The 25,125-nt window shown below is 44.7% G+C and overlaps 2 protein-coding genes and 1 long non-coding RNA gene across 4 annotated transcripts in view; all 3 read right to left on the reverse strand.

Annotated features, from left to right (window-relative positions):
• Positions 1–11,613, reverse strand: SAP30L (SAP30 like). 2 transcript variants are annotated; one of them, XM_015642168.3, is made up of 4 exons: positions 11,213–11,609; positions 9,299–9,421; positions 7,553–7,651; positions 1–5,611 (listed from the first exon to the last, which is right to left on the reverse strand). In XM_015642168.3, the coding sequence occupies exons 1-4, from the start codon at positions 11,396–11,398 to the stop codon at positions 5,483–5,485; spliced, it is 537 nt and encodes a 178-aa protein (XP_015497654.1). In that variant the 5' UTR covers positions 11,399–11,609; the 3' UTR covers positions 1–5,482. The 2 variants fall into 2 exon arrangements, with proteins under 2 accessions (XP_015497654.1, XP_033373549.1); XM_033517658.1 differs by lacking the exon at positions 9,299–9,421 and having other exon boundaries at positions 11,213–11,613.
• Positions 9,789–11,204, reverse strand: LOC107210836. Its single transcript, XR_001524026.3, has 2 exons — positions 10,678–11,204; positions 9,789–10,589 (listed from the first exon to the last, which is right to left on the reverse strand). It is a non-coding gene; the product is annotated as an uncharacterized LOC107210836 (long non-coding RNA).
• Positions 11,614–15,068: 3,455 nt separating the features above from the next.
• The window catches only part of GALNT10 (polypeptide N-acetylgalactosaminyltransferase 10), an 81,364-nt gene continuing 71,307 nt past the window's right edge, over positions 15,069–25,125 (reverse strand). The window contains exons 9-12 of the mRNA XM_015641989.3: positions 24,849–25,070; positions 23,498–23,614; positions 21,614–21,763; positions 15,069–20,903 (exon numbers count right to left, since the gene is read on the reverse strand). Coding sequence (XP_015497475.1) covers positions 20,736–20,903; positions 21,614–21,763; positions 23,498–23,614; positions 24,849–25,070 — 657 coding nt within the window. The 3' untranslated portion in view covers positions 15,069–20,735. The remainder of the gene's footprint in view (positions 20,904–21,613; positions 21,764–23,497; positions 23,615–24,848; positions 25,071–25,125) is intronic.

The following is a 25,125-nucleotide window of genomic DNA, read 5'->3' on the forward strand; positions in this document are numbered from 1 at the left end:
CTGGTTGCTAGATAGATCATTTATTAAAGTGAAATTCAGAATTTTATCTTTTTCAGACAGTACAGAGTTAAAGTCTCATACACAGTGGAAGCAGGACATTTCCTACACCTCAGAGAAATGAGTTCTACAGTTTTTGCTATAAGTTACTAAGTTGCTTTAACAATACACAGCTATATTACACAGTTAAAAATACAAGGTGTCCAAAACATTTGGCATAAGATCAGCACAACACATGGAGGCCAGAAACAGAAGAGGGAACACAGTTTTCTCTCCCAGTAAGCCTGCCAAAAGACTCCAAACCATTCTGCAAGTTACCTGCTACCCACCTCTCCTGCAGCAGACTCTGTGGAGCAGAGGTGTGGGTAGGACAGGAGTAAACCCAGCCCTGGTGAGGCTCAGGTAAGCCAGAGGCTCCTGGAGCCTGCTGATGCACAGGATGGCCTGCAGAGCTGCTTGCAAGGGAAGTTCAGGTTTAAGGCAGGAGCCTCCCCCTCTCCCCACACTTTGTTCAAGCATTAATTCATCCCAAACAGATGTGTTCACAAGCAAGTCAAAAACACGAGACCAGGGATAGCTGTGAAAAGTGCAAGGAGTATCTTACATCCTAATAGCTCATTTGCACTTTGAAAGTGGAAAATGAGAACTCCCTAACTTGATAAGCTAGAGATGGTTAAAGGGCATCAGTGACACGAGAAGTGAGGCATCAATAACATTCCTTTCCCTTTGGGACTCTTCAGTCCTTACTCTGGGCAGGACAAGGACTCCTTTTGGAAGGGAGGCCACCTTGTTTTACCCACATTTCTAAACTGTAGAGACAAAGTGACTCTAGTGCTCCAGGGAAGTCCAGCGATCTGCGAACCTAAACAAACAGTCCCTCAGCAGACCCCTCCTCTCCCCTCCAACTGCAGTTCCTGCTGAAGATCTCCCATTGGTATTTACATTTGGCTCAACCAAAAGATGTAAAGTGCACAGCTCGCCCTCCTCCCCCTCTCATAAAACATCCATCACAAGAGCTGAGGCAGAACAAATCTCCCTCCACACCGCTGCTGCTGCTGTGGAAGCGCGTTTTGTTCAGTCTCCCTGTGGGCCATGTCCTGTTCATCCTCCCTGTTGCCATCATGACCCGCATGAAAACTCCCATTTACTGTAGATTATTTTGGCGCTCGTGTTCAAAGCCTCTCTGAACCCAGCCTGCACTTTAGACTCACTTGAAATTCCAGGCTTGACATGTTCTGGTCAATTTTTACACCCTGGGCTATCTAGTGGTTTACAGCCACATTTCTAAGGAAAACTGGGACACCAGAATAGCGGAGAGAAGTGGTACAAAGCTCTGCTTTTCTCAGGCTGAGCATCTAAAGTGCCTGGCAAAAGAAATGTTGTTTCTTAATGCAATAGTTTACTTCAGATTGATATACAATAATCTTTCAGATTATAAAATTTTGAAAACTTCTAACAGAGCCTCCTTGGATGTGTTTGCACTTTTCAGCCATCAGGTTGCTACTGACTCGAGTCTTTGCATGCTTCCAACTCCCCTGAGTTGAGCTCAAGCCAATAACTACCAGCAATGATTTCTTCTTCTTCCCTTGAAGTGAGCAGAGGGTCAGCATACAGGATGAAATTAAACCCAGAAGAGATGTTTCTGCATTATTTGGATTGCATACTAATGGCTTTGGATCTATTCAGAACTCTAATTAAGTTAATGGAACTCTGCAATGAGAATTGAGCTAGGCTATGGAATTGCATTAGGCTATATAATGGCTGGAGACCTTCAGAGACAATTCCTCTGCCCCATGGTGAATGTCACCTATGCAGGCTTGTAAGAAATAAGCTTCCACTATTATAAATAGAAGATGACATCTGGTCATCCTCCATGCCCCCAAGGCTTGTGCTCCATGGTTCAAAGCTAGACAGAATTTAAGGCCCATCTGTGAAAAGCAAAATGCAAAATGCAAAAAAAATATCATACCAGCCAAAGCGATTTGGGTCTTACACCTTTCCAACAAGTCCCTTCTGAAAGTGCTGAGAAAATGTCCCACCTCATGGCTTCACAAGTGTGAGGTTCAAACACATTTACTTTGACATTTAAAATAAAAAGTTGGAAAGTCTTTTTTTTTGTTTTTTTTTACTTGGCATGCAGCATAAGGAATCGAACACACAGCACGGTATCGTACACAACGACAATTGCATTGTTGCGTTTTCTGGTTATTAGACACTAAATGCTTTTCAAGAATCACAGGCACCCTGAACATGGATATTGCTACTGAATTGACGTGTGGTTTCAGTTCATAGCACGGGAGCCAGCAAGTGGCTGACCCTTCCATCAAGACCATCAGCTTTCTGTTGCTCAAGGTGTTTTGCTCTAGCTAAGTTGAGAACAAGGTAATAAGGCATTTGCAAGGGGTTTATAAGGCCATGGGGTCTGACAGCCAAAGATTCTTCTGTTTCTTTGGTGTCTTGCCTCCAAGCTTTCCACCTTATAAACAACTGCTAATGGCTGGTAAACATCTCTTCATCATCACACTTCACTAAGAATTTTTTTTTTTTCAAAAAAGTATAATTGCTTTAGAAGTGAAACCAACAAGGATCACATTTAACATCAATTGACTATTTCAGGAAAAAAAGAAAAGAAAAGTTTCCTGGATACCACCTCGGCGCAAAAGCATTCCAGTGAATACACCTGAACAGATGGAACCTGCCACCGTATTTCCTTGAAAAGAATCATTTTGCTGCTGGCTACTAAAACACCCCAACAGATTTATTTACTCTTAAAAATTAAACAAAATAAAATACAACCACAAAAAAAAAAGTAAATCCCAAACAAACTACATTTTTACAGTTTTGGTCTAGAATCACAGAATCACAGAATCAATTAGGTTGGAAAAGACCTCTGAGATCATCGAGTCCAACCTATGACCAAACACCACTGTGTCAATTAGACCATGGCACCAAGTGCCAGTCTTTCCTTAAAACACCTCCAGGGACAGTGACTCCACCACCTCCCTGGGCAGCCCATTCCCTTATTTAATCACCCTTTCTGTGAAGAAATTCCTCCAAATGTCCAACCTAAACCTTCCTGGTGCAGCTTGAGGCAATTTCCCTTTGTCCTGTTGCTGGTTGCCTGGGAGAAGAGGCCAACCCCCACCTGGCTCCACCCTCCTGTCAGGGAGTTGCAGAGAATAAGAAGGTGCCCCCTGAACCTCCTCCAGGCTGAGCAACCCCAGCTCCCTCAGCCATTCCTCACAGGACTTGTGCTCCAGATCCTTCACCAGCTTTATTTCCTTTCTCTGGACCTGCTCCAGCACCTCAATGTCCTTCCTGAATCGAGGGGACCAGAACTGAACACCGCACTTGCGGTGTTGCCTCACCAGTGCCTGGTACGGGGGAAAAATCACTCTGAGGCATAACCCTCTCAACTCAGAAGCTCATTTTCCCTTGGTAACATCCTCTGATTACATGAGCACATGGAAAGTTAACATGCAGTCAGAGAATGTACCCGTCTAACCATCTGCCCTGAATGAGAAAAGCCAGATCACGATGACTGATGTGGGAACTACTCCACCCTTTCAATAAGGAAAGGACCTGCACAAATGGGAAATTTTTAAACATTCATGAAATACCGACACAAGACATTCTCTCCTCATTCCTTGAACCTCTCTCTTGTATGATGTTCTAAAAATCCATACGGAATTGAACAAGGAAATGCTGAAACAATCACACTCCCCAGATGTCACAAATGGGACATGTATCATAACAGAGTATTTCTGCCTACGACACAGGACTTAAGACATGTTGAAGTTTGTTGAACATGTTTTTTGGAGTATTAGCAAACAATTCAGAGTGATGTGAACAACTTGCTTTAAACTGTGACTTCAATTTTAAAGAGACCCTGGGAGAGTTTCAACAAGAGCTTCACTAAGTGAACCCTTCATGCCTTACAAAACACAATGCAATACTAAGCTGAGACCATGACCAGTGTGTTTAGCTCTTAAACAAAGCTTCATCCAGTTCTGAAATAATAAAACCTGCCATTTACAAAATGCTAGCCGAAGTTTTCTACTGTTCATTTCGTTGCTTAAGGCTTGTTAAGAATATCCTCTCTATGTGGAGTCTTGGCATCTTGTACCAGAATGGAGACACTGGTCAGGACAGCAAAGAAACAGAGCGGTGCTTTTAATCATGAGATCCCCTGAAGAGAATTTGAGGTCACTGGAGAACAGTCAATCACAACCAACACTTTTAAAAGCTCCTTTTGCCAAAATAATCACTGTATTATCTGTAAGGACACCTCGGCTTTAAATAAAATCAGGGTGATCTCCTCCTACAGTGCCCTGTTAGGGAGCACCAGTGTGCCACCCTCACTCACACAGCTCTCATGAAAGCACATGTAATGTCTGTGAAACATTTGTGAAAGGTAAATGCTTTGATGCTTCTTACACATTGCAAAGGGAGATGAAATGTAATCATGAAATGCTCCAGTCAGATCACTGCCCTGGTTATGGTGACTCACCCATAAATCTGCTTTATACGAAACAGAGCCCCTGAATATACACAGCAGTTTTGTGACACCTGCTAAAGCTTCAGTATAAAATGCACATCACTTGTGACCGATACTGACCTGACACAGAAATTAAGAGACTGATGTCTCAAGCCATTGTTTTACCTACCATCACTGAAATATGCATAAATCAATTAAATAAGCACTTCTACCAACATGATCAGACACAGCAAATAGGTTGTGTTTGCCTTAATACCACATTCAGAGAAATGCAGAAATTTTTAAATGCCTACAGAAAATTTAATTAGTGAGTTCTTAAAAGAAATTAGAAAACAGACTGCAGAGAGTTGGTTGGCATCTGTGTCGGATGGGGTCGGGAGGAAAAAATGGCAAAAAACCCCCATCAATTTCAGACTGGTCAAGTGTGTTCACTGGAGTAGATCTGGTGAGCTGGAGCATTTGTAGAAGTTTGGGACTTGAAGCACTGACTCAAGGCAAGACAGAGCATGTGTAGGTGAGCAGCAAGCTTCAGACAAACTTCTGACCCATGCACCTTGATAATGAATTTTATCTCTGCTGCTCTTCCAGTCCTGTACCAAGACAAACTGCATGGTGGTTTGTGATGCAGCCTGAATTCAGTGAAAAAAAATCCATCTGGCATTTGAATTGCACTGAGATGTAGATTTCCAGAAATGGTTTAAAACACCAAGTTGACAAACTCCACAGTTCTACAGGTTTATTTGGTTTCCCCATTATCCTCATTTCTTTATTCCAATATGACTTTGAAATGAGGGGAAGAAGTCTTCGGAAACATGCTGGGCACATGTTTTCAAATACTCCTCATAAGAATGTCTATATCTTTTTTCTGTCATCCAGACACTGCATTTAAAAAAAATTTACAATATACTTTAACAGTTTTTATAAACCTAAAATGCACAATACCACATGTTCCTTCAAGGTGTCTCTTATTCCAAGGCTTGTTAATCTTCAGTCGAGTTGCTTGCTGCCTTCTGATTTCTGGTCCAGCCTGCTCTTATTGTTCTTCACCATGTAGATGAAATATGCAAGTGTCTCCTTCTCATTCACTGGAATATTCCTGAAATGACGACTGACAGTCTAGAAGGACAACAGGTAAAGAGACAGAAATGCTGGAATTAAGAACTAGAAATAATCAGAACAGGGTTTCTCTTCACTTTCCAAAAACGATTTTATGGCCACTGAGCACATTATCCTTTGAGTGAAACATGCACCAATTCCAACTGTCAGTCCTCATTTACCTCCCTCTCTCTTTGCAGCTGGAATGTGTGTATGAACATAGCATAGCCTTGCTATGTCAGCAGGATTTGCAGCCAACCTACAAGAGGAATCTGGAAGCCAGAACGTCCTCCTGCCAAAGCAGCACAGCTTCTCCTCAGCGACATTTTTGTGCTGAGATTATCTGGAGAGCGACTTTTCCCTGCACCTCTGTGTTTTAAAGGAGTGTCAGAAACACTGCAGCACTTCGCTGTGTGAATCAGGTGTAGCAAAGTTTTATCCAGAGCTATTTCCTCTGGACTCTTAAGTCTTCACTGAAATGAACATCAGGGAATTTGCAATGGGACAGTTAGGGTTTAGTTAGGGCTACCCCTCTCTGACAGAAGCATAAGCCCTGAAACATTAGCTGCTTTTTCCTCAGAAAGTGAATGCAGAAAACATGCTGGAGCTGGACAAGATCTACATCTCACACAGAAGAAACTCTTTTTTTGGTACCCAGCACAGATCTAGAATGGGATTTTGAAGCAGGTTGAGCAATAAGTCACTCCAAGGAGATTTATGGAAGCTTGAGTTTTCCTTATGGTGGGGTAGCACGAGGAGTGTAAAAGCCTCAGGCAGCAGTGAATAAAGCATGTGATCTGGATGAGGATCTGCCATAGAGTCAAAGCTGCTTCACCTGGTTCACAGGAAATCTGGGAAGTGTGTGACAGCTTTAAGTGAGGCTCCCTTTATTTTCCGCCTGCACAGTAATTGATCTTTTCTTTCCTCTTTGAAAGAAAATTACTCATGGTAAATTCCTTTAACAGGGAGTCCTTCATGGCAGGAGGCAGCTGACAGATATGAACTGGTTGGTTAAAATATGACAAATCAGGACTGCTAATGAGGAACCACCCCACCCTACTTCATTCAGCTTATTCCTACATGCCCTACACTGTACATTCTCTATATTCTGTGTAGTCACTCCTTGGTTGACTTTGAAAGACAGTGTCTTGCTGACTTTTTTGGTCTGTCAGGATTTTTTTTCTTTGAAGCAAAAGTAAAAGCAAACCAGTTTTAGGCAGACAGTTGTGAAAACCCCAGCTTTTATCAACCTCAGTACTAATGAGCAACTACTACAGATTTTTCAAGTTTAGAGGAGATTTTCCCCACAGCATGACTTCAGATCAAGTCAGGAAAGAGCAGAGCAGAAGCACAAGTACAACTTGCCCAAATACCAGAGATACAGAGAGTTCTTTCTGAACAAGTAGCCCATATGGTGAGAAAGCAGCAGAGGCCCTTAAGAAAAAAGCCTTTTATAATACAGGATCATCAGGACTAAGGAGGGAAATAAAGAATCTGAATCCATGGACAGTGATGTTGCCTTTAATAATAAGCAATTCCAATGAGTTTGAGTGCCTGTGAGGAAAGAAAAACTAACAGCAGCACTTAGGGAGATGATTAGTGGGTTAAGTCTGAGTTTCAGCTGAGGAGCCATCCCCAGGAAACACCCAAAACTGGGGCCTGTTTCTGCTCCCTAAAGGGCACCAACTGGGACTATGAAAAGAGTGGAAAGGAAGCAGAGACAAGCAAGTTACTAAAACAGGCTTTCAACAGCCAGTGTCTGTGCCTTCCAAGCCTGTCCCAGGTGAAAGCAAGCAGGCAGCTTTCCTGCTGAAACCTCTCAGAGGGCACTCAGGCCGTACCAGTGAGTCACACAGGTGTGAGTGCCCACAAAATGTGCCCCTGAACAGAGCAGATTTTCTTGTAACAAGAAGTTACAAGTTTTCTTGTAACAGAGATAACACCACCGCTGTCATCACTTACTTCTGCAAGCTGAGCCTTGTTGAGTCCAGGCCTAGTCTGCAACTTATAATGTCTCTTGTAACGTCGCAGGGTGTTCACTTGGAGCTGGAACAAGTCAACCTGGAAGTGATAAAGGGAAGAGGGCATGAGCACTACCTTTAGCTTCTCTGAGTAGTTATTTTATCTAAAAATATCTAAAAATAACTACTTCTTCCTCAACAGGACTTCTCCTTGCTTGCATTCAGAACCACACTGGCTTGTCTTACTGACAAAGCTAAGTATATTTTGTATTTGTTAATGCTAAAGGACCAAAATAGCTTCAGGGAAATAGAAATTTTTGTTCTGGTTCACATGCTGTCAACAGAATTGCTGGCCAATTTCTGCTCTCAATTACACCTCTGCAACCTCCAAGCAAAGGGGAACCTTTTGTTCCCACAAGGTTTAAAAAGCTCACACATGAAATAACAATTTAGCAGGCACTGAACAAACGGCTTGTGACATAAAACAGAGTACAAAGATGAAATGAAATTCAAATACTTAAATAGGAAGTGCACAGTTTAAAAGCAAAGGGGGTGGTGGTGAGGTTATAGCAGGGAAGATGAAGATCATGTGGGAAATGCCAAGTTTCAAAAACAAAAGGAATCTCTGCTGAAAACTGAGAGGGAAATGACATGAAAACTGACACGGTGCAGTTCCCTGTTCAGCTGGGTGACGTGCATCCAGCAGGTTTCAGTCACCAAATACTCTGTGTGCTCTACAGCACCAACATTTTTAGATGCCAACTGGGTCTTCAGCAATCACCCTGGCAACTACTGCAAAGCTTGAACAGGAAAGTTTTGATGGAAAACCTTGTAGAATGGAAACATGAACAGTGATAACAAAAGGTCAGGTTATCTTAAAAAAAACCCAAAAAACAACATACCAAAAACTTGCTACTCTTTCAACACCTCCACACAGGAGGTGTGTGCACCAGCTTTGCACCAACACACAGCTTTGCAGGCAAAATGATTCTTGGTGGCTTTTTTTTTTTTTTTTCCCTTTCAGAAATAAAAGGCTTTTTGCCAATAGGGTTGGCATTTCCAGCAGAGGGCTCTGCTGACGTGGCCACGCTCTGCTTCTCTGAACATCACCTCTGCACAACTTTTGCCGTGTCAACAGTACCAGAAACATCACTGATGCAAGTGCAACACGCAGTGGCACAGAGAAGGGATTATTCTAGAGTTCTCTGTCACAGAAAACTTCCCCCAGGCCTATATCCTGAAAATAAAAATGTGTCACAAACTATTTAAAGGTAGTTTTAAATAGTGCTAAGAAACATCATATATGCAAATAACTGGAGCAGCTCAATATTCCTGGGTATCAAATACCCAATCCAAGAGAGTGACCTATTGAATTCTGTAGTGTATTTGCAAAATGACGCATGCTAAGTAACAAAGAATTATGTCAGGGCATCAGCCACCACCAAAAATAACTAATTTTTAGACTTAAAAAAATTGGTATCAAATACAGTTTTAACTGCATATACATGAAGCTGTGCAGCTACCTTATCACACCTCTTTTTATAGAAAACTTTACATGGGCAAAGAATCCATACGGGAATGAAGAAAATTAGGACACCACACATTAAAAAAAATTCTTCCGGGAAAGTGAACGCAACTCCACAGCAGCTTCAATGGCATTGCAATTTAAATATAAATATTTTCTGATATATGAGAACATCCAAGTGAAACTTCAACATGCTAAGAACTGGTAAAGCAGCCCACGAACCTCCGGAACATCCGTGTCGTGCTCAGGAGAATCACCTCCATCATCGCTCGTCTTCCTCTTCCTTTTGTTCCGAACACTTTGAATGAAGTTCTTGTGAAAATCACAAATATATAGATGTCTCACCTGAGAACCAGAAGTGGCGAAAAAGCAATCAAAAAAGATACTGTGAAACAGCATCCAACAGCAGCCACTTAAACACCTGTGTCAGGTGCATCCCTCCAGACTGGTGTGACTGACTGACATCAAGGAATTTCTAACCTTAAATCCCAGCCCTGATATCACACTCTTTATTCACAGATAACTTACCTTACAAAGACTAAAGGCAAAGAAAACAAAGAACTCAAGTTCCAGCTGAACTTGAACCTTTGCAGATAATATACTTCTTTTTTATGGCTGCAAACATACGTCAGGAAAAAAACGGATGATTGTCTGGAGAAAGTGCATTTATTTCAGGACTTACTAGAAGGTAACTACCAAAAAAATGTACTATTCAATTCCACTCTTCTGAACTCTCTGGCTTGAATAGTACAGAAAATTATTAAGGCAAGTGTTTTCAAACCCTGACCAAATAAAACTTGGCCTTATCACCTCAATTAAAACAAACAAACCGAGTGCAGAATAGCCTCCTTCCTATTGCTTGTTCAGCCATGGAACCTCCCTTTTAAGAAATATTACCTTACTAGAGTTAGCAAAATAAAGGACTTCACATGATCAAAATTATTTTGTATCTATAAGGCAAAATATCTTCAGATAACATAAGCACCCTACATCCAAAAATCACTCCATGCCGCCTGCTTTACACTTTCCCTTTGTTCTGACTGCATTAGTCTGACTTCCCCTTTTTGTTTCTAAAGCCTGGCATCTGTCAACAAAGACTCATTTCTAAAATGCAAGAAATTACTACGCCACTAGACAAATCTGCTGAGAACTACAACTGGGAGAAACACTCTATTTTTTAAGAATATGTTTCAAACTGAGTCACTTTTCCCGTGACACGATGCATTTTGGCTGTGTACAAGGGACCCAACCAACTGGGGGAGCTGCCAAACACACTGACTCAAAACTTCACCTTTTTTTTTTTTCTTTTGCTTTGTTTTCAGTGGTTTTGATCTTTAAAAATCAGGCAAGAAAAGCGTGCAGACCTGAATTCCGTTAACGAAGTCACTTCCGAGAAATTGAGAAATTCCTTCTGTGATCTGCTCAGCTCTACTTCTCTGCTGGGCAAATAACCCGTTTCTATCTCGAGCTGACAGCTGTCACTTAATGTCATTAGGCAGCAAACCGGGCTGTTCTGTGTGCGAATAAACCCTGCTGAAGAGGCAGCACATCTCACTGCCAGCTCGATTTTTAACCTGCTTCACTACAACACCAATTCTTACCAATTAAAGAAGTAACGTCAGTGCCGCCTGACTGAAGCAGCAACCACAGCGCTGTTTTCACCTGACAGCACCAGCCTTTCCAACCTGAAACCGCAATGGGAACAGCACTCCTACCTCCGAAGCGCTGACAGCTCGCTCCTTTGCTTCCCTGCACAGCACCTGCCTCCCAAACACGGGGTTTAGTGCTTTAGCTACGTTATGCTTCAGCAGGCGGACAGTGCCACGGGGAAAAGCCGGCTCTGCACCCGGGGAACAGCCGGGTCCACCCAGGCACGTCCTTCCCTTCCCGAGCGCTGTAAGGCTGAGGATGGGCAGAGGCGGTCCGGAGGCACCGTGTGTGCCGCACACAGCCCCGCAGCCCGCACCCTCAGCCCGCAGGGCCGGCGCCAAGCCCCGCGGCCGCCCGGGAGCCCAACTCGCCGGGCGGATCCGCATCTCCCCGGAGGCACCGCAGTGCGGTGGCGGCTGGGGCCGGCCCGGCCGCCCCTCCGGGGGCTCGGCGGAGCCCAGCAGCCCCGGCCGAGGCCTCACTCACACTTTTGTCGATGTCCAGCTTCAGCTTCTTCTGCGAGATGCTCTTCTGGATCCTCTTGCTGAAGGACGCGTTGCCGGCGGGGCGCACGCAGCGGTCCCCGTCGTCGATGAGGCAGCAGCTCTGGCCGTAAAAGGGGGCGGCGGGCGGCCCATCCCGGCTGTCCTCCTCGGTGCTGAACCCATTCATCGCCCACCTGCCCGCCCCTCACCCCGCGCGGGGAGCCGACAACCGGGGGACCAACCGGGGGACGAGCCGCCGTCACTACCGCGCCCTCGGGGGGACCCCGCCGCCCCCGCGGGGGCCCCCCACTAGGGCAGGGGAGGAGACCCCCCTCCTCCGCCGCCGCTCAGCGCTGCCCGCGGGGTCGGGCCGGGCCGGGCCCCCCAAGCGCCGCCGCCCGCGGGGAGCCGGGACCGCGCAGCGCTCGCACACACAAAACCGCCTCCCCGGCCGCGGAAGTCCCGCCCCCCGACTCGCAGGCGGGGCTCTGATTGGGCCGCGCGGCTGGAGGGGCGGGGCTCACCGCGCCGCTCCGAGCTCCCATTGGTCGGAATAGCTGTCAGTCCGCCGCCGCCGCCCGGCCCCCGCAGCCGGAAGGTCGCCGTGAGGGGCGCGCGGAGGGAGCGGCGGCTCGGCCCCCCCGGAGCCTGAGGGGAGCCGGCCGCTCCCTGCGCTGCTCAGCAGGTGCCGGGCTGGGACCGCCGCAGGATGCGAGAGCCGCGCCGGCCCCGCCGGCCTTCGGGCTTCCCCTGCTGCCGAGACGCGCACGGGACAGCCGCAAGCAGCCGCGGGACCGCGGGTTCCTCCAGCCGCCCGCAGCTGCAGCGGCACCGCTCCTGTGACGGATCTGAGCCCGTAACAGCCGGAGCTGCGGCTCTCACCCGGCCCTCGTACAGAACTCGGGGCGGCACAGCCACCAATGCCTGTTCTTGGGTCGTCACTCGGGCTGGAGTTCCTGGCTGAAATGTAATTTATTTTTTTTTATGTTATAAAAAATAGAGGATTTAGATTTCTTCCCCCAATTACAAGGCAGGGATAGTGAAAAGATGGGACCTGGAGAAGTGTTTCCTCAAAGCAATGTAACTTTAAGCTTCGCAAATTGTATCTTCAGGGAAAAAAAACTCAAAAAGAACCCTGAAAAAGCAAAAAAAACAAACAAAACCAAAAAACCCCCTTCAACCCCAAAATCTCCCCAAAAAATATAAAAGGGGAGAAAAAAAGGAGGCGGCAAGGGGGGGTGACGGGCAGCAAATAATGAAATTCCTTCTGATCTGTGAAGAAAAAATGTAACTTCTGGAAATGGTGTGACTTCTGTAATACCAGACAGCAAGTGCTGTTGTCAGAGGTTCCTGAGCAGCTATAAAAGGAAAAGGATTTCATCTTCCTGAAGAAAGGAGTTTCTGCTCAGAAAGAAGAAAGGTTCTATAGACTAAAATGACTTCAAAGCCTGAAATCCAGCATGTGGAACAATGTGTGCGAGCACTGGGTGAACTGTGCTGAATCACACGAAATACCTTCCTAAGAAAGAGACTCCTTGAAGCCCTTAAAGGTCATCAGCTCAGGCTGCTCCACACAGCAACCAGTTCTGCATGCTCTGCACAGGACAACTGAGAAAACTCAAAATCTGTATTTTCCAAGCACTCCTTACAATACCAAACAAGCCTCAGAATAAATCTAGAGGGCAGAGACTTAATACTCATCATCAGCTCCGCCTCTTCTCTTGGCTTTTACTGCGGGTGCCTTCGGGCAATTAGTAATTTGTGTTTGTGCATGTGACCAGCAGAGAACCACAGTGCACCCTCCTGGGTACACGCTCCCTGGAGCCGGCCGTTCTCACGGGAAGCTGGTGGAAACTAATGACTTTACCCACAGACCAAACAAGCAGTTAGCAAAGAGATTTTAAAGACAGTAAAACACTACGGCTTATAAAAGCCCCAGGCCAAACTGATTGGAATCTGCCTGCCTGAAGTAATACCCTCCTGGCAAAGCCATACAGATATTCCCTTGTTTTGGGAAAAGGGAAAACACCAAAAGGGCCGACAGAGATCTCAGAGCTGCTGATAACAAGCTTTCTGGCTTTATCTTAACATTAGCAATAAAAATCAAATGGCTGGCTGAGGAAATCTTGCAGAAGGATTATCTTGACACTCAGGAAGCCAAAACCACAGACTGTAGGGACAGATGAAATAACAGCAAGCAAGGAGATAAAAGGGAACATAGCCCTAACAAGCAGAACTTCTTCCTGTCCCCTTGAGGAGGAGATTGTGCAGGTGCTCCCTGACTATATTTTGGGAAGAAACAGGCACCTTAAGTGTCAGAACAGGTTGGCACTGACCATCAGATTGTATTTCATCTTGTGCTGCAACCTCTCATCCCTGCAGATAAAAAGGTTTTAAGGCCTTTTGCAATGCTCACTAGAAGGAAAAATCCAGGTTTTATCACTGTCTGTTTGCTAACTCAATGCTAATTACCTCCTGCTCAGGCTAACAGGATGACACCTTTTTTCAGTCTTTCAAAATAAAAAAAAAAAAAATGCATGGAGGTGTTTTTATAATTGGAGTTTATTTCAGCATATTTATCCTCATGGGAACCTCCAGATTTCACAGTCTGCTAGTCTGGAACAAGCTTGCTGCAAAATAAACTGCCTCATGGAGACATTCTTTATTAGGTATCTATCACTAACCTGATCCAATAATTCTTTGTGGGAGCTGCAATGAAGTGAGAAACAATGTTTCATAAACCCATCAGTACCCAGGCAGTTTTAGTGCCTCTGAAGCAGTAATAGCCTGGCCATCCCAGTCAGCCTCTAATCAAATTAGGGGAGCCTGTGCAGGCCTGTAAATCTCACCTGGAGCAGCACTACCCTCTGAAGACAAGTCGGTGGTGTAGCTGTCATCTGGAACTTACTATTTTAATGGAGCCATTCAGGGGGCTCAGGACAGAAATACTTCTCTCTCAACGGTCTGTGCTGCTTGAGATGTCCTGGGAAGAAGGTTTTTTTAAACTTTTCATCAGCAGAAATCAGACCATTTCCTTTCGCAGTACCTTGGAGAGGCCAATGAAAACACTGCTCTGGCACCTTCCCCCAGACTCCCACTCTCCTCAGCACTTTTCTAGGGTGGCACATATTGAACCTGCTAAAATGCTTAAACTGTCACAGCTTTTGGCACATACTTACCCTGGGCAACGTTCCCGTGGCCAAGAATCACAGCACAGTTTTCCCTGGGGATCATGCCTTGCTGGTCCCCCCCAGAAACACTCCTTTTCCCACACACAGATTTTCACACATTTCATTGTCTCTGTCCCATCCATTTTTCCCCCACTGTTTTTCACCCAATGGAGCAGAGTAAAACTGAGTACTGAGAAGGCCACTGAAGAGATGAAGTGGTGACAGCAGGAAGCAGAGGGTCCTAGTGGGAACATGAGAAATGCTGATACACTTCTGTTGGCTTGGGCTGAGCCTGTGCTCCCCACCAGGAGATCAGAACACAAACAAGGCCGTGAGCTGTTAAAGCCCTCCCATGCAAACCAAGGGGTGGGATGGATCTCCCAACAGTCACTCCCAAGGCAAACAGAGAAAGAAGAGTCACAGCCATCTTTTCTCTATTCCTCTGTGCTTCCCAGTGTGTTCTACCAAGGACAGTCCGTGGCTGCCATCCCTCAGGGGTGTCCTACCTGGGTACAAATCATCCACTGCAGCTGTGGTTCCTTCAGGACTGCACCACTGGACACGGAGTGACAGGAAACCTGTGCTGGGGAAATACCACACCAGGGTAGCTGAGCTTATTCTCACAAGGAGAACAGAAATCAATCACTGGAGCAAAGCAGGCGGGGACAGTCATGTCTGCACACACAGTTTTCAGAAAACACATTAAAAATTTATTTTAAATATATTATAAAAGGAAGTCCATTCAACTTTAAAAACACTAGGCATTCTATCAATGATTCCCAATTTATGAAAGCTACTACATTAAAGTGCTACAAGTCCTTTACCACCCCCAGATATTAGGCTGTTGGTCCTAATACGCACAAAATAAATACACACTGATTCAAGAGGCACCATCCAGTTTTACAGAGAAAATGCATGCAGTACAAGGTACAGACAAACTTAGACCTAATCACCGAGATCCTAGAGAATGCATTTCGAAACCAATTCCCTTCTCCACCCTAGAGGCTAAAGCTATTTGTTGCTGTTACCATAAGGGCTAAGGTTTCAGGCTGTTAGCTTGAGCAGTTTTTATCTTTTTTTGTGGTTGAAGTTCACATTTGTTTGCTCACTACCTGGGATTAAGATTTTTCTCCTTGAGTTGAACTAGTATATTTAAAACCACATAGATCCAGTGGCTTTATATAAAACTCCCAAATCACTCACAACTGCTGGAATCATTGAAGCCTTTTGGGTCACACAGAAGCATCAAGAAAGCTCAAATGCAGTCAACTAAGGAGTGTACTTGGCTAGCAGAGTCAAAAACAGACACAGGCTTTTTATTAGGGTTTCCATGATCTGTCATTGCCTATTTCCATACAGACTCTCCAAGCTAAAGCATGACACTACAAAGTAGAAATCAGAGCAGGAGGTGAGCTTGTTTTGGTTATACTTCAAATTTATAATGTGAATAAATCAATCTGACTTATTAATGAGGAATATGAAATGAATTGACAAGTCTGTGTTGAATGCTGATGGCAATTTCAGATCTCATTTCCCATTCTCCACCCACTGCATCTCTCTCCACTTGAATCAGGTGAGGATCTGCAGCTTGGTTTAAAATCTGGACTCAGCACTCATTAGGTCAGAAAATAAAGCACTTAAAGGTGAATCCTACACAAGCTGGGAAATTGCAGCACACAGACTTTCCTTGCTTAAGATCAACTCACAGGCCATGGCAGCTGAGGAGCAGGACTCAATGCTCCTGACTCCCAAGGCAGCTCCCCCCTTTGCTGTGTATCTTGTGAAACCACGCAGTGAATGCAAGAACCCCAGCAGCTGTGCAAGTGGAATGCAAGGTACACGTGCATCACTTGGGCTGTTTCACACACGGCTTTACCAGGGCTCTTTTGACTGCAAGCGTGACAGGCTGACTGCCAGAGGCTGGCTGTTCTCCACAATCAATTCAAGTCCCTGTCTGTATCCTGAAAGACAATTTAGAATAAAATCTTCTCCCTTTTCACCTGGCAGTTCTGTGATTGCCCAGTCTGACTTTTAGGAGATGTCTCCCCTGGGTGATGTGAGCCAGCAGAGCTGCTGTCACAGCCCTGCAGCAGCCCCAGAGCCCTGTCTCCTGCAATGCTGGTGGTTCCTGTTTGACTCTCAGGTCACTGATATCAGTGCAGCAGGGAAAAGGAAAGTTTGCTGACTGGAACACTTCAGTAGTAAAGGAAAGCAAAGCCCTGTGCACAGACTGCTGTAAAACCAACCACGAGGAAAGTTAGTCTGAGAAATCGCTTTCTTGCTACTTCTGTATTAGAGTTTTAATACACTCTGTATTTCCTGTGTGAAAAAGTTTCCCAGTGATGGAAGGCATTGAATTCTTCTGAAAGACACTTCTGCTACAGATTTCATATGCTTTTGGGACTATTTTTGATTTGCATACTTAGAAAATAAAATGCAGGATCCCACATGGCAGTGAAATCATGAGCCTTTACCATGAGGTGGAACATCCAGCAGCTAACCAAGGCATCTTCCAGTGCAGCTGCAGCTCTTACAGCACACCCAGAGGAAGCTGCCAACCTTTCCAAGTCTTCCTATTAGGAGTGACAAACCTCCCCAGAGTCATTAACAATATCGATTTAACAGAGGGAACCCAAGAGCTTCTGAATTACTGTCGTTCACACAAATTTTGCACTGAAAATCAGACATTTAAAAAAAACCCCACACACAAACACTGCAGGAGTCATGCTTTCTCTTATATCCTTATCCCCCAACCCCAACCCCTCTCTCTTGTCCAGCAAGGCACTAGGAAATGGTTCAAGTTTAAGCATTTGCTGTACATTTACATTTAAAAAGGCACATCTTTATTTTAATGATGCTGTATTCCCCTTTCAGGAAGGCTCACACGTTCTTCTATTGTGGTTTGAAAAAGAAAATTAATTTCCTAGGTATAAGAAAAGACACCTTGCACACATGAGAGCCCCAAACCTATTTACTGTCTGTAGGCCTTAGAGATTAGCACCAGTATAGATCAACAGCTTCAAGAGCAAATCAAAGTATTTTTATGCAACACAACACACACCCTGTTGTCTGGGATTCTGATACTTAAAAGCAGCAAAACTTATGCAGCCACAAAGAGAGGGGTGTTTCAATACTTTGGGGGGAAAAAATATGAAAACATGTATTTGGCATTAGATAATCACCAGTATTTAATCTCCAGTCTTGACTTGCATGCAGATGTGAAGATCTGATTATGTATTCATGCTTTAGTGATTTTGCTTACAAATAACCAAAAGTAATTGGAATAATTAACTAGATTGCCCAGCAAAGGCTCAGTTAAAGATGCAGATGATCAAATACAGCTTACATTTCTTAATCAGTGGATGGTTGGCTATATGAAGTCTATGCATTGGTCAACAAAGCATCGAGGGTACTGCAAAGTATAACTGATGCAAATAATTAATAGCTCCAAACCCAGTGAGCTAGTCAGAAGTGTACAGAATTTGTGAGGCTCTAACCACACTCAGATCCCAAACCTTCAGAAAAGAGATCAACCACGCTGAGATAGATCTGGTACAACCACTGACACTAAATCTCCAGGCTCTGTGTACTGGTAGTGGCTTGTCAAACAGGAATTGCCTCAACTATTGCCTAATCTGTTGGTGCAAGCTGCTAAGAGCTGACCTTTCTCTCCAAATTAAGATCACCAAGTGGTAAAAGACCTGTTCATTGCTGCAGGTCTCTCTGAAGCAAGAATCCAGTGAGCCAAGCGAGGGCTCCCTTCACAAGGTGAGCCCAAGAACAAAGCAAGCCATGCAGTTTAGAAACAGAAGCTAATCCTCTCATTAGAAAACTAAGACACACAAAGCTGCAACCTGCAAGCAGAACAACCTACAGTCCATTTATAGAATATGCTGATTACGTCCCAGTTATAAAAAAACTATCACTCTTCATGGACAAACAGCTTCTTGTTCCACAGGCATTAAAACATTCATAAAGACATCTAGTCAGGCCATCTAGTGGCTCCACAGTCAGCACTACTCGGCTAATGAGAGCATTAATAACTTAAGGAAAGCAGCAGTCAGACACAAAGCACTGGAAGGTGACTCTGTCTCCCACAGAAACACAAAGGGATCCTCATGACAGACATATTGCAGTAACTGAGAACATAAGATGTCAACTCTGCTTGATACTAGTGTCACTTCCATCCAATACTGCTGCAGAACTGTCACAAGGGAAGTCTAGGGCTATTTTTCCTTTCTTCACCTCCAAAATCTTAGACACGAACATTTGGGAAGGCTGGTCCTAGCTGCAATGCAGTGCCCATGTTTCCTGTTCTCCATGACTGCATGGACCTGCTAAGTTGGCAGAAAAGGTCAGACATGGCCTCAGCTGTGAGGATGAGAGAGGTGGAAACGATTCTGAGCCTCCTCCTCAATCCATCAGACTGGAGAGTTTGGGGGGCAGACAGCTGTGTCCTTGTTTGCTCCCAGCTGCCAGGCACAGCACTACATGGCCTCAAACACATCTGAAACATGGGACACAACCCTACAATTGGCAACAAAAGGGCTTCTTGCTTCTGGAGCTCTGCAGAGGGAGCCATCCTGCTCGTTCTGGGAGGGAAGCACCTCCTTGCCTTCACATGAAAGACATCCCAGAGCAGAGCTTCCCTGCCCCTCAGAGGAGGGCAATGTACTAACCATGCTCATCAAGCATCCCACAAGGGTCCCATCCCCATCACCCCAGAGCTGGCTGCATGCTACCTACTCTTGCAACACCCGTGGGCAGCTAGACAATCTAAGGAGCTGGGCAATTCCTGACAAAGGAATCCTGTTTACTAATTTACACAGCATCTGTTCACTGCATCACCATTCACAGCTTTCACCAGAAAATGCCACTGCTCCCTTCAGTACAAGATTAAGTCAGGAGAACTAGTAAATGTGCTTTTGCAACAACTTCATTTTAAATAAGGTTTTTTTTAAATACTTGCTTCAGATAAACTTGAACCAATGGTCCTCTATTCATTCTTTAATGTCAGTACATTCCAGCTCCTGGGATTAGACAATCCTGGTTCATTGTGTGGCAGATTCCACAGCCAAACCTGAAGGGGTAACACCTTGCACTGCTCACTCACTGCAAGTGATAGGATACCAGGAATGGGTCCATCAGTCCCACATCTCTGCTAAAGCAAACAGATTTCCAGCCACAGTAAACTGAACAGTGCTGTGGGTGCTGGGAAATGAGAAGAGATTAATAGCACATTTCCACAAGGTTAGAACAACCACTGACCACAGGACTCGAGAAACTAAAGACTGATGAACAAATGTATAAAGACCAATGGCTAATCTCAGCCCTGATTTAATTATCCTGAATTAATCTGCTCACACCAACTGTAAATTAACTTAGCCTTCAAACCTCTAAAGGAAGAATGGAAATTGTCTTCACGGAGTAGATTTAACTCTGAGAAATCCTGGAGATGTCTGTGCTAAAAAGGTTATAAGAAGCAAATTTGGAACCTGATATCCAAAGGCTTTTAGAATAAAGTCTTCAACTATAAGAACTGTGATTATTTAAAAACCCTCTGCTAATCTTTCACCTTGAATATTCAACAGTGAGTGACAAACTGACTGCAGAGTGAATGGACCAGAAACCCAGATTCCTCATGGCTAATAACAACAGTTATATTCCCAACACTTGGCTGCACTTCCACTAGAGCTCATTCCTTCATCAGAGCTATGATTTGGAAAGTAATAATACTCAACCTATTTGAAATGTATTTGGTTCAGGGCAAAAAAATATTCATTTCATATTACAAAAATGGGTTTTTGGTGTTTTGTTTTTTGGTGTTTTTTTGTTGGTTTTTTTTTTTTTTGATTGGAGGCTTAAATTTTGTCTTCAATATTTTACTTAAATGGAGTTTGGAAGATAAAGCACCTATGTGGGAATGCTTCAGTGCGTGGTATAGCAGCTACAAAAAGTCCTGCAGGGTCCTGGATAACAAAATCATTTAACACCAGACCCCAGTGGGAAATAAAACAAAAAAGGCAAAAAAAAAACCCCAAAAAACAAAACAAAGCAAAAAAACCCCCACCAAAACAAGCCATTTGAAACACATTCAGACTCCTCTAAAAACAGAGTTTCTGTTCAGTCTTAGCACAGAAGTGGCTCTGGCAAAGCCTTTAAAATTCCACCATCCCCAGAAGAGAAGGATGCAGCATCTTCACAATAAAGACTGGCCTGCTAGTTAACCTTCTCCTGAGATTCTCCCTTTTACCTTCATTAAGTGTTTAAAAAAAAGTATTAAAAAAATTTTTTTGTAACCCTCCCCAGTAAAAACTATAATTGTAAAATATATATATATTTTCTCTCAGTCTTTTAAAGATCAAGGTTTCTGTTAAATTTTTCCAAGATGGTTGAGTTTGTGTGTTCAAATATCCACTGCTGTGTTGGAGATGAAGGATTGCAGCTATTCATAAAGATCTTTCGATCACTCTCACTGCAGTCCATACAGCTGCTGCTTACTGGGTGGTAGAGGGTCTTGTCCTGGAGGAGAGAAATTTGATGTGAGGTTGCTTAAGTGGACAAGAAAAGTTGTTTTAAAACCAACAGAAAGAAGTCTTAAAAACCAAGGCGAGCTATTATGCCACTTGGGTGTATCTGAAGTTGTTCCACACTTAACTGTTTGACAAGTGTCTGGGTTCATTCCCACCCCTTCCAACAGAATGGAACGCAGCCCAATCCTCACACCTGCACTGGGACTGTCTAAAGCTTCCCAGGGGCTCTCCAGGCTGGAATCTTGCTGCATCCCTCCTGGGCACCTGCCAGCAGATTGCTAGGTCTAGGACAGGGCACTAGACAAGAATTTACTTACCTGTGGCCCACAATAGCATTGCTTAGTAGGAGAATGAATAAATCCTTATCTGCTTTTGGCAGGACATACCAGTGCTCAGAACAAACCAACTCTCAGAACACCTCTTTGCAAACACAAGGGCATTGCATCACCTCAGTGGGGACACTGCACAGAGAGTGTCCTCTGCTCAGCAGCCCTGGGGTCCTCACCCTTCTAACCAGTGGCACAGGGGAGTCACCTCTTTTTAATCAATGCTACAAGGACAATAAGCTGTCTGCAGATTCTCTTATTACAGCTACATGAAGAGAAGGAATAAACACGAGTGGTGACATTTTCAGGAAACGTAAGTGCTTCGGGCAATTTGACACCTTAGATGAGAATACACCCACACACACAGACTCACTTTTCGGTATCTCCAGAGCTGGTTCCCCTTCATTCCATGACAGTCATAGAGGGTCACAGGGCTGCTGTGGGAAATGGCATCAAAACAAAACTTCTTGGTATGCTGAGGATCCCCTGGACGGATATCCTCTCTCCAGCTGAAGGTGAATACCTGTCAGGACAAACAGGACCTTCACAATGGCTGGTACTGGGCATAATACTTTCACTAGCAGAATGTTGTTCCTTGTGCCCACAGGGTGGGGATGGCTTCAAGGAAAGGACATTATCTTCTAGAGAAAAAACTCCTCCCGCCTCTGGGGACAGGGACTGCTGATCAGGGGACCCTGTACCAGCTGTCAGACATATGAATCAATCTTGTTTCATAGCATATGAAACAAGATTGTGCTGCTGCAGCCAGCCATGCTGGTCAGCCTGGGTACTAGAGCAGCCCTGGATGTCTCTGCAATGCAGACATACATCAAGGATTAAGTGAGCAGCTGACCAATTACAGCCCTTCCCAGCCAGCAGAAAAGCCAGAGAGCTCCAGCAGCTCGAGTTAATGCTGGCAGTGAACACCAGAGTCTGCACAGGCAGCCTGCAGTCACCTTGAGAAATTGTCCCACACTCCTGGGACAAGAGACCAGGAGCCACAGCCTCTCACCCCACCCACACAAGTACAGGAAGGGCAAACACTTGGGCGTTGCTTCCTGATGCTGCCTTCTACTGACCCTGCAATGAACTCTCAGCACTCTCAGGTGAAATGAGGGAGGGATGAGGGAAGAGTTTTAACTCCAGTAACTGAGCACACCCTATGCTTGGCAATGCAGTACCCTGAGGAAAGGTTCTGAAAGGGCAGCAGTGGCCCATGAGGTTCTGCAGGGCTGCCAGCCAGCACGCCTCCCTTTCAGTCCCTATCCTTAGCTAGGCTTTTCTGGAGGAACAGCTCTCCTCAGAGATCTCTCACGGGGCAGTCAGAAAGGCAAGTAATGATCAGGGTGCTGCTATTTGAAGCACTGTGGCCAAAAACTTTTGCACAAAGAAACTACTTTGTTCTTGGCTGTCTTTTAAATCCCTCTTGAGAGAGAAATTACCACAATCATTTAGGCTCAACACTACTCAGAAGTTGAAACCACATTCTCTTCCTAAACATAAGCCAAAACTAATTTTCAAGATCCTCCTGACACAACAGAGGCTTAGTTTTGGACTGTGTCTGAGTAAATTGGTTTTGTTTCTATTTTTCACGCATCAAATTGATATGCAACAACCCTCTGTCTCCCTACTACTGAAGCCATTCCCTGAAGAGTTATGCATGGCTCTGTAATAGAGGCATTGTTTTCTTGATCCTTTCTCAGCTCAGCTGCTACAGTTTAGACAAACTAATATTTTCCTCCCTTCTGTTACAATAAAGCTGTCGTTTCTGGCACCTCATATGTTGAGAGGGTGAATCTATAACCTGGCTGGTTTCATCTCTCCAGCATTGGTTGGGTGTTTATAATGCATTTGCCTCCTGTCAGGAGGATGATAGTGAACAGTTATTGAATGCTTCTGCAGGTTCATTAATATGCATGATGCTCCTCTATCACTTCTTTCAGCACAACCTTTGAAGTTAATATTCACTTTGTTACATATTACAGCTGCCATGTTACTGGTTTATTGTTTTGGCACACTGTTTTCTTGTCATTTCTTTTGTTCACTCTGAGAACTTCAAAGCAGAGGTAAAAGCTCTACAGACTGCCAGGCTCCAGACACCCCTGTGCCACAAGCACAAGCCACATCCTGTACCAAAGTACAATCATCATGTGAGCCTTGGGGTGCACCTGACAGCTCTAAATGGCCTTCCTTCAACACTGGTCCTTGAAACTTCGCCCTCCCCAGATTTAGGGCCAATGATTTATCAGATTGTTACCTGCACATTGTTCCATGCTGCCTCTCCTCTGTCCTTCACACAGTTTTCCAGCCTCAGTGGGGATCCCAGGGCTCCATGTTTAGTATCCACACACAGTCCAGTTCCCACATTGCGTATCTGAAATAGTTAATTAGTCACTGAATCTCCTGCCAGGAAAGAAGGCTCAAATTATCTCAAATTGCAGTATTTGCATGAAGTTAGTTTTTAAGATTCCTCTCTTCGCTGTGAGTCTGAGCTGGCCAGTAACAGTTGGAAGAAAGCACAGAATTCAAAATGGGGCCCAGTTGTACCTCCAGCACGCAGCAAAACTTAGCAGTGACAGGACTAAAGAGCCCACTGTGGGCTGGGCTGTCTCTGGTGGTGCCATTTTCCACAGGTCAATACCTTATATATCCTCCCTTAAGTCTGTGCCAGTGTGAATATGCTGTAGCAAATGTACAATGAATGCTGCTCTTCTGGATTCTTAAGTACTTTAGATTTGGGAGTTACTTTTGTGCTATAGTAAATTTTACATGAATCTTTTGTTCAATTGTTTAACTTAAGCTATACATTAAATGCTGTTAGACTTTCAGGCTTAAACTGTTGGTTGAGTTAGAGCTAAGTTTAGTAAGGGGGTCCACTCTGAACCTTGTGACTCCATGGGAAGATCTCCCTTATTCTTTTTTATCCTTACCCTTTTCCATTCCCAGCCTTCACATAGGTAACTTTTGGTTGATTTCAATTTTAGGTTGATTGATTTTAGTTTGCTTTTTCTCTGTGTGCTTTAACCCTCTACAAAGTAGCAGTGTGAAGCTTACCAATAAACTTTGTCAGGCTTTCACTTTTATATTACACCTGCTTTTGTCAACACCTTTGCCAGTGATTCTTTAAGCGACCCAAAACCCTCAGCCATGAGAGCTGTGTTTAACAACTCACAACCTCACTCCTGGGGTGAATCTATTCCCAGAACACAGCTGACTTTCAAAAATATGGATGGTTTTCTTGCCTTTCACATGGGAAAGCTAAGGACAAGAGTAGCTCAACACAGTTGTGGAACCCTTTGGAAATACAAGATTTCACTATTGCTCAGCTGCTGCCTCTCCCTAGTCCTCCCTCTGGCATATTCTGTTTTCTACTAAATACACAACATGCAGAACAAGCCAAGTCTCTATTCTCGTTGGAGCTGTGCACTAATAGAAGCAGCTGCCTGCCCAACTGCCTGCTTTGATCAGGCCAGTGCAATGGTAGAGGAGTTTTAGGTTTTGAAACATCAAGCAGATCTTTAAACACTTGCTCACACCTTACACACAGCAACTGAGGCACACAGGCCCCCTTAAAAAACCAAACTGCAGATGTCAGAGCACAAACTTGCCTCTCCCCAGGCGGCTGCTGGAGGCTCCACTGGTGGGTAGAACTTTGGCAAGTCCCAGGCGACCTCGTTCATGAACCACTTGAAGCTTTTGCAGTTGAGGTTGTTGCGGAGCTCCTTCTGAGCGGCGACGTCGCCCGCGGAGAGGTGCCGGTACTCGGGTCTGCGCTGGTAAATGAACTCGGCGTATTCATCCATCCACACCTCAGCCACTCGCTTCAGGTTCTGTGGGGGAGAACGAGAGGGGAAACCACCTGAGAGTGCTGCACAAACCACCATT

This window comes from Parus major, chromosome 13 (genome assembly GCF_001522545.3).
Source record: "Parus major isolate Abel chromosome 13, Parus_major1.1, whole genome shotgun sequence".
Taxonomy (NCBI): domain Eukaryota; kingdom Metazoa; phylum Chordata; class Aves; order Passeriformes; family Paridae; genus Parus; species Parus major.

Coding starts and splice junctions, on each gene's coding strand:
- SAP30L (XM_015642168.3), bottom strand. CDS start 11,398: ATGAATGGGTTCAGCACCGAGGAGGACAGCCGGGATGGGCCGCCCGCC. Junction 9,422..11,212: donor AGCTGGACATCGACAAAAGT/GTGAGTGAGGCC, acceptor TCTGGTTCTCAG/GTGAGACATCTATATATTTG. Junction 5,612..7,552: donor ACAAGGCTCAGCTTGCAGAA/GTAAGTGATGAC, acceptor TTGTCCTTCTAG/ACTGTCAGTCGTCATTTCAG.